General features: G+C 47.6%; 1 protein-coding gene across 1 annotated transcript in view; it reads right to left on the bottom strand.

Moving 5' to 3' along the window:
• The window catches only part of GALNT10 (polypeptide N-acetylgalactosaminyltransferase 10), a gene marked incomplete at its 5' end in the record, with an annotated part of 164,698 nt that overhangs the window by 65,860 nt on the left and 89,222 nt on the right, over positions 1-9,616 (bottom strand). Inside the window, 2 exon segments of the mRNA XM_006766346.1 lie at positions 1,314-1,383; positions 1,386-1,494. Coding sequence (XP_006766409.1) covers positions 1,314-1,383; positions 1,386-1,494 — 179 coding nt within the window.

The following is a 9,616-nucleotide window of genomic DNA, read 5'->3' as shown; positions in this document are numbered from 1 at the left end:
AGAGCTCTGATCATTCATTCATTCATCAAATGTGTATGTTTGATGAGTGAACAAGGCCAATGCGGTGGCCCCTGCTCTTAGCAGGTACAGTCTAGTAGGGGAGACATACAACCAGGCAATGTTTACACACATAATGTCTACACGGTATACTTATTTGCAATTTGATTCTGCCTGTGATAAGCACTAAGAAGGGAAAGTAAAGGGTCCCATGAGGACGAGTGTAGGCCAAGAGTTAGGGGAGGCTTTATGATACATGTGTCTAGGGGTGTGTGTGTGTGTGTGTGTGTGTGTGTGTGCACACATACTCTCACACACACTCACACATCCCACTGAGGCCTCTGTGCTAAAGGCACATAATTAAGAGTGTAGCACTAGGTCAGCTTAATTATTCTGGAGAGCTCTTAGACCCCTCCCCCCCATTCACTATGTATTAGTGCTTCTACAAGAAGGTGAGCGGATGAAAGGATTTCTCGTGATTTGTTGCAACTGGCGAAACCTCTGATGCAAAGAATAAGCTTGAGGCTACTGGCTGCAGGGCAGTGTGGCCCAGTGGTTGAGATCACACACTTGGGGCCAGACAGATATGGTTTGGTCACGTCACATCACCACTTAAGAGCTGTGTGACCAAAGGTAAGTCACTTAACCTCTGAGCCTCAGTTTTCTCATCTGTTAAACGGTGTGGCAGATGCTGTAAGGGACTCACTTACACCTTCTCTAACCCACTTCTCCCCTTCCTGCCTCTACTAGAGAGACCCCAACCAAAGCACCCCCAGGGCCCAGCCACCCTGGCAGATAGGGGTGTCCAATGCCAGAGTTGTGGCCAAATGTCTCTCCTGAATAAGAAGGCACAGCCTTGAAAGGGGGAGACTTTGTCCTCTTCACTCTTCCTCCTTCTTCCTGAGGCACCATAGCCATTTTGTGACTACGAGGATGAGGAAGCGGAAAGAGAAACCTGGTTGGTTCTTTGATGATAACCTTGAGCAGCTGTACCAATCCCGAATCTCATTATAAAATGAATGACTGAATAAATAAATAAATGAAGTAACCCCTTACTTGTTTGAACTACGGTTTATCAAGTTTTCTGTTGTTTGCAGTTTAATGCATTTCTAAAGTGGTACCAATGGGATAAGGATAGAGCCTACGTCATGGGTTGCCACGAGGACGCAACAAGATAATGTGTACGTGCCAGTCACAGCAAGCATTGGTAAGCGGAGACTACATTGGTGCTGCTGAAGGCGGGCAAACCTGCCACCCCTGTGGCAAGTAAGTCACTGGTTGGAGCATGGGGGCAGGAGCTGGGTGGATGGCCCTACCTCGATCACTGAAGTCATCAACCAGCACAATCTCGGCGATCAGCTCCGGGGGCGAGCGGTACAACATCACATATTCAGCACACTGTGGACGGTGCGCAGGAGGGAGGACCAGCCCTCATTGTGGAAGGGGATGATGATGCTGGTGTTGGGAAGCGTCTCCAGGTAGCGCTTGCTGTTGCAGCTAGAGAGAGACATGGGGGACAGGGAGAGGACAGTTGTCAAGAGAATACAGGCATGTGGTTCGGCTAACTGCAAATCCCCTTCTTCTCTAGCCTTTAGAGAACAAGTGACAGCCAGAGACACCTTTGTCACTGCAAAACCGTCTCCTACTGGCATCCTGAAGTCCTGCCTCCAATCCCTGCGCACATACTCCACAGGGATAAGTATACGAGACCCAAAACGATGCCAGCCAATGTTGATGGAGCAGCACTGGGACCATGCGCTAACTCGTTTCAGCCTCGATCATGATGGGAATGTGGTGCCCATCCTCATGACTCCCGTGGAGGACAGCCCGTCAGTAACTCTGTGCCTCCCCCCACCGCTTCCCTGTCCCCGCTCCACCCTCATCCTCTTCCCCAATGGAGGACAAACCATTTATGCATGAGTTTGGAAGAATAAACTGGGCCTCTCCCTTTCCCTCCCTGAGCTCTACCAGGAAAGGGCGCATTTTCTTCTCTGCTCTCCATCAGCCCCAGGGTAAGCTCCAGGGTGGAAGGCCCTGCCTCTGTGGGCCTTTAACATCATTATAACACCCAGAAGAATGACCAAAGTCCCTTAATATCATCAAATACCTACTTGGTGTTCAAATTTCCCGGATCATCTTGTGTCTTTTTACAGTTGGTTTATATAAATCAGCACCAAGACAAGGTTCATATTCTGCCTTTAGCTAATATGTCTCCTAAGTCTCTCTCTCTCTCTCTCTCTCTCTCTCTCTCTCTCTTTTTTAAATTGCAGAATCTAAATGGTGGGAACTTGAGCTTTCAGCGTACAATTCTTTCAACTTTTCTGTATGTTTGACAATTTTCAGAAAGAAATGTTGGGAGAAAAAGTGGGTCAGGGTTCATGAATTTCAAATGCTCTCCACTGGAGGCACCACGGGAGGCTGGGGCAGAGGATTAAACTCTTGGGTTCTGGCGGTGAGCTCAGCTGCAGCTGTGTGAACGAACTCCTCTAATTCCGGTTTGGATGGACAAGTCAGCCCCTCTCTTTCCCCTTGGGACTCTGGAGTTCTTGCATGTCCCCTCGTGCTCCTCCACCTGGCTGCACTCTTTATATCCAGGCCTCATACAGCCCCTCGCCTCCCCTTTCCTCGCCTCCCCTTTCCTCGCCTCCCCTTTCCTCGCCTCCCCTTTCCTCGCCTCCCCTATGCCTTTGATCACTTCAGCCAGCCTTCTCCGGGAGCCTTCTCCAACTTCACTCTATCAGCCTTGAAAAATAAACGGAAGCACTTTTTTTCTTAAAAAATCCCTTTCCCGTAACTCAGCTGGGTCCTCTGTGGCCAAGAAAAACAGGTGACATCTCGTTTTCTACAAAAGGTCCTGCCTTCCCTCCAATTTCACAGGAGGCTTGTGTGATTGAAGCAGCATGGGGCGGGCTGAGGGGGTTAGCTGTAATAAATTGCCTGGAGTCCAAGGGGTGAAATACAATAGAGCTATTACCCAGTGGAGAGCCCTGGCTCTCTGAAACCCCAGAGCTGGGCCCCACAGCCTGCCAGTAGGTAACTTAGGAACAGCACCATATAATAAGGGAAGTAGACAATGCGACAACGGACTAAATTCACTTCTAATCTAATCCAATCCTGGAACTAAAGATAACCCAGAACTCAACTAAAAGGCTCAGCTTGAATGATAAGCCTGAATGTGTGCCTTTTTTCCCTCTTTTGGTCTCCTCTCTTTCTCTCCCTCTTCCCTCTATCCATCCATGCATCCATTTAATTACTAAATAGGCAAAAAATGGCATTTTGACTTTTGCCATCGGCACTAGTCAGTAGTTTGGTCCCAGCTTAGTAGAGGCTCTTTGTTTAAATAAAAATATTTGTGTGACATGCTGACATGAATCCCTTCAGTGTCCAGCACGAAACTTAGTTCCACAGCCCAGCCCACTGGCCACCTTCCTGTTGCCAAAAGCCCCGGACACCCACCTTTGCCACAAGCCCCGTTTCTCCTGCTCTTTTTAGGCCTCAGCTCCCAGCAGATAGAGGAGGCCTGGGGATGGCGGATGGAAGGCCACCACCTACCACAGTGACCCCTCCACCCCCCCCCACTTAGCAGTCCCCTTTAAGACCTGTCTGCACGCTTTGTCTTGAGACCTCAACTGGCTGGTGGCATACGCCCAGCTCCTTTGTGTATGGTAAACACAGAGCATCCCTCGCCAATGCCTTCAGACATCAGCCCAGAGAATGTGGTCTCCAAGAAGGGGAAACTAGGGCACTGCTCCCCATGAAAGAGGCTCAGTTTGGCTATGATCAGACAACAATAACCTCTGCCTCCCCATGGTGCATTGTGCCTGATGGTTCTCAAAGCACTCTCCCTTCTCTCTCCTCTGAATCGGCACCAGCCCCCGAGGAGGGGGATGAACGAGGGAGTGCTCACCCCATTTCCCACATGGAAAACAGAGCCCAGAAAGGGATCTAGGACTCAAATATAGATACCACCTATTTAAAATAACATTTATATGTGTGTGTGTTTCTTGATAAAAGTGGTAACTGCTCAGTGTAAAAGCTTAGAAAACACAGAAAAGCTGAAGGACAACTGATAATGACAGCAGCATCCTGCCCAACGCGTACACCTGCGGCGGACCTCTGCTCTCTTCTCTGAACATCTACCTGTTTCTACAACACGACATCCAAATCTTTGTGGGTTCCCAGATGCAGCGTGGCTTCCTGTGCCCATCCTTGGGCAGGATCAGGTAGAGTGATGCCCTTGCAGAGGGTCAAAGCAGTGACATGGGGACCTTCCAGCACACGATCTGGATGCCCTCTTTGCCCAGTATTTCTGGCCCCATAAAAGAAGAAGCACCTTACAACTAAGACCTGCGTGAAGAACGTTCTGCCCTTTGCACAAGCACTCCCACCATCATCTGGGTCACACACAGCCTGGTAAGGTCCCTACTTGGACAGGGCCAGGTTAATTTAGGGGTGCAGAGCATGAGGTCAACAAGGCACGATCGGGGGTGTTCCCCGCCACACACTGAAGCAGTGAAAGGAGTACAAAGTGAATGTATATCAACAGGGAAAGTTTCAAAAAATGTGAAAATTTAAACTGGAGAATACTGATAAGCAGTTGCAAAATAAGGTGGAAGATGACAATGGTGATAAGAGAAACTACCTGTTAAGGATTCCCATTATGCCAGGTAATGTTCTAAGCACTTTGGATGGATTAATGTCATTTCATAGTCATAATGCTCTTAGGAGGCAGGGACTGTCATTGCCTCCATTACGAAGAGGAGACAAGGCAGCGAGAAGTGAAGTAATCTGTTAAGGTCAAATAGCTGGTAAGGGCAGGAGCCTGGATTTAAACCCATCTGCCCTTCATACATATTAGGTTCGTACAGGGCTAATGTGTCAATGCTATTAATTATATAAGCAAAGAGAACAAACAGATCAAAGCCAAAAATTGAGGGAACTAAGTAGGAGCCTGAAGCCCTGACTCTAGTGTCTGCTCCGCATGCAACAATGCCAGTCTTCTTGCTGGGCCTTACTTGTGTCAATAAGGGGGCCACAGCAATGGTACGGCTGTGTGCCTGCTCTGTATCCCCTCTCCTATTCCTGTTTTCCTAGTCTGATGGTAATAACGTCCTGACTTTCCATGGGGAATCTCCCACCCCTCATTTCTATAAGGTTTGGGGGGAGATCCTTGCTTTCCTTGAGGGAGCCTGGCTCAGCCAATCAGAGCATTGCATCTCTTGGGCCACAGAGATGGGTTCAAGGATGGGCACTGGCAAATCAGAGTAAATCTTTGCTCAGACACTGGGAGCGAGGTAAGCTCTTTTCTGCTGAGACTCAGCATGCGAGGATATCAGTCTGGTCTGCCTGGGGCCGCCATGTAGACTGTCCCCTGTCTTAAAATGATTGACAGAACAGAAAACAGAGCCAAGAGTTGGAGAGAGGGGTTCCTACTGACATCATTTAGGGACCTGAACCCAGCTATGGCTGAAGTCAAGGTCTACTTCTGGCCTTTTCAGTTCATGAGCTGATACATTTTCTTTTCTAAGTCAGCTGGAGTTAGGTTTCTGTCATTTGTAACTAAGAGAATCCCTGCTGATACAACTGGATGCTCTTTAAGCCTTTCAGTCGAATGAATCTGGTTTGGACCTAAAGATGGCCTCTGAAGGGCTGAGGCAGAAACTCCTGTTACCGGGAGTGGTCTCCAACCTGAAGGCGCAGCCTCTCTTTCCAGCTGCAGGAAGAGAGCTCTGCTCATTCACTGACTGGGAGAAAGCGGCCTGGGCGGTGGGCGGCGGGAGGCAGCGGAGGACTGGGAGCTGACCGAGCTCATTTGTGACTGAGCGGCCCCCAATTTAACATTCCCTAGAGGATTCTGAACTCTTGAAACACAAAGATGAAATTAATATACTGGCCCTTAAGATGCGCCCTCAGGGCTCACTGCAGGAACACTAGAATATAAAAGAAAAGGAGTCAAAATCAAAGGGAAGCGTTGCAAAAATCTTCCCTCTGAGTCAACTTTGAAGTAGAACAACCCAACCAGTTCGAAGGAACTATAAAACACATTTAATTCCAACCAACACACCTGACATTGTGTGTGCCTGGACCTGGGTTCAAATCCTGACCGCCACCCTCTAGCTGTGAGACCCAGGGACGGGTTCCATCCCTTGCGGAGCCTCAGTTTCCTTAGCCGGGAAAGGGGGATGGTAACACCACGAGGATGTCATGACAGCCAAACAGCCCTGTGGGGGGAGAAGTCGCTGGCACTGTCCTTGGAGACAGGACTCAGTGTGGAGAACTCACAGCAGAGCATGCTCCTCACTTCAATTCTCCTGGAGTCTGGGGTGGCCAGCCCAGGGCAGGGCACGAGGCTTCATAAAGCTTAAGTAAGAGTTTTGCTCTTGTAGACATGTATCCCACTCTTGGAACCCCAGACTTCAACCAGTTCATGGCTCAAAACATTCTCACTTGCTTACTCTCAATCGTTACTCTCAAACATTCAAGAAATGTTTACTGAGCGCCTAGGATGTGGCACACACTATGCTATGCCCGGGGACTATAATGGGGAGGAAGAAGCTGCTGTCCCCGGCCCATGGGATACAGAGCAGACAAGTAACATAAGCAGTACCAGATTATAATTTTCCCTCATTGCCTATGAGTGTGAGAGGAAGACAGACTGAGAACAGCCTGGAAAGACAGGCAGTGAAGGTATTATGAGTGGCGCATCCACATGCCCAGCCCTGTGCCTTACAGACAGTGAGTAGGTGATGAATGGCTGCTGAGTTGAATAGGAGTTAGAAGGGCCTAGACCAGTGATGGCGAACCTTTTGAGCTCGGCGTGTCAGCATTTTGAAAAACCCTAACTTAACTCTAGTGCCGTGTCACATATATAAATTTTTTGATATTTGCAACCATAGTAAAACAAAGACTTATATTTTTGATATTTATTTTATGTATTTAAATGCCATTTAACAAAGAAAAATCAACCAAAAAAATGAGTTCGCGTGTCACCTCTGACATGCGTGTCATAGGTTCGCCATCACTGGCCTAGTCCAACCCTTTTGTTTTCCAAGTAAGGGGGTGAGGCTTAGAGAGGGGATGTGCCAGGCACTGGCTTCCTCTTTAGCACAGCCTGGCTGGCGTCAGAGGAGCCGGAAGATGACTGTGACAACCTGGCCCAGGCTGACATCTTCATGAAGGTCCTTTTCCGGTCAGGCTTTGCTGACAGCCAGCTGCACTCACCTGCTCTTCCCTCTTCTCAACAGACAGGCAGGAGAACCACAAAGGTTTATTAATATTAATTAGGCACCTCTGCACCATCCTTCATCACCAATTTCGCACCCCCTAACCGCACCAGGGACTTCAGACCAAGCAGTATTTAAAGAACCTTGGTTGTGCTGCCTTTTCTTCCCCTCTGAATTCACATTTTACAAACCCTTTGTTCAGATCACATCTAGTTTTAAGACAGTTGTAAAAATAACAATATTTTTTTAAAAGCCCACAGCAAAATCCAAGTTTCTTCACCCAGCTGTCCCACATGACAGAACCGGCCCTCGTACAGATGCAATAGGCGGTGTACCCCACGGGCTCCAACTTTAAACACAGGCTGCCAGCAGGAAGGAGGGGCTCCGCAGTCAGTCTGGTCTGTGAGGTCCAGGTGCTGGAATTACCAGCATGAACGGACAGCTGTAAGGACCCCACCTCAGATCCCAGTGAGGTGCCAGCTCCCGGGCAAATGTTAGGAAGAAATGGGTTTTAATATCAAGATTCTTAATGATTCATGAAAGAGAAAAGAAGAGACAAAGGGTAAAGATATGTGTTCTTTGCCACTGTTTTTGCCACTGTTTCCAGAAGCAGAGACCTGGAAACAAGCTGTCTGCCTGTACCTGTCTGCCTGCCAACAGAAGAATGGTTGAATAGATTAGATTCCTGTGGCACATTACACAGCTATTAGGAATGTGACCATAATATAACAGTACAGTCATACTTTTATAAAATAAAACCCCAAACCTCTTCATGTATCTATACATGTTGCCTAAGCAAAGGAAAAGCTATAGAAAGCTAAACTGTTACCATCCACTACCTGGGCAGATTTAAGAATAGAGAGAGGAGTGTATATGGTGGGGCGATACTGACTTCTCCACTCAAAAAAAGTGCAGAAAGAAGGCTTACAATTAGGAGGGAATTATGTTCTGTTCTCGGTAAGAGTACCCCTAAACTAAGCTGCTCTGTGCTTGTCTTATCATGCTGCCCTTGATACCATCTTAATGAAGGGAGAGAATTGGTAATCACCTTTATCTTCCAGTCATTATTCTCTTTTTCCTTAAATCCTTTCAAGGCCAATACCACTTAGCAACCAAACTCATCTCTGTGGCCAATGTTACCGAGTGCCTTTTATCTGCTCCTGGACAAGCGAGGTAAGGGAATGCAACCTGAGTAGTCTGCTGGTTGTGTCCGTTTATCTGGCCAGTCCTGCTTGCTGTGCCTGGTCCCAGAACTTTCATGCACAAAGGGTGAGAATTTAAGAATGTCTCCCTCCTTCTCCGTGAAGAATGGGTCTCAGTCTGTGTGTGATGTGGCAGAAAGAGCACATGCCTGGGTCCAGGTCTGTGTCTACTTTGCCTTCTTCTGGCTGTGTGAACTGCAGCAAAGAGCTGCACTCTCCCCGCCTCAGCTTGTGCACCTGTAAAATGGAGCTAGTGAACCCCCTCAGATACAATTCCAGAGAGGCTGGAATCACACGGGAGTTGTGATAATGTTTTTGTAAACGAGGAGATAATGTCGAAACAGAGAGGATGAAAAGTATTATCACACAAAACCTCCAAGTGGGAACGAGTAAGGCCAGGCTGGTAGAGCACTCCGCACAATGCCTGGCGCACAGCACTTGGTGAGTGGGAGCCGTTACTATGGATGGAGAGCACAGCTTCCATTTCTATCAGACTAAGAAAATGCATCTGTTTGCAGAAATGATAAAAGAACCACAGGTCACACACCAGCGTACGTGGAGGTGGGCTGGTTTCCACTTAGCATAAATCGTAGGGATGCATGCCCATATGATTTTTAGTCGACAGGCAGCCATTTTTGCTTGTAAGCCATGTATCTCTGCAATTTCAAGCCAAGGGCTGAATTCATTGAAATCTATTTTTAAAATTACAGAAAACAACTTCGATTTGAGAAATGTTATTGGCTGCCATTTTATTTTAAGGCAAATGAGTGCCTTTAAATCCCAATACTAGGTCTGATGGATCAATAACTGTTGCCTTGGAAGAAAGACTGCTCTTCAGAAAGGAGTTGTTTAACTTAAGAGAGCCTTACGAAGTCTCCTGAAAAGTCAGTGATACTACAAAAAAAAACCTAAACCCAAACAAACCTGGATTTTTTTCCTTTCCCAGCTCACAAATCATTCAGGCTCCAGCCCCTCTTTCTCTCCCTTTCCCACTTCCCACACAAATGCCTGGCTAACAACCTGCCCAACCAGGGAGCCTGTAGCAGTCACATTCCTGGCATGTCTGGGGCGTTCATCTTAAACTAAAGTACTCCATCATAAGTGTCAAACAAGCTTACTCCACCATGCGATTTAAGATAAAAAGGGCAAAAACTGCTAATATGTAAAAAATATGTCACCCAAGCCTATCTCTGC

The sequence above is a fragment of the Myotis davidii genome, unplaced genomic scaffold, assembly GCF_000327345.1.
Source record: "Myotis davidii unplaced genomic scaffold, ASM32734v1 scaffold18, whole genome shotgun sequence".
NCBI classification, from domain to species: domain Eukaryota; kingdom Metazoa; phylum Chordata; class Mammalia; order Chiroptera; family Vespertilionidae; genus Myotis; species Myotis davidii.
The sequence above is the reverse complement of the archived record's forward strand: the minus strand, read 5'-3'. Positions and strand labels throughout refer to the sequence as shown.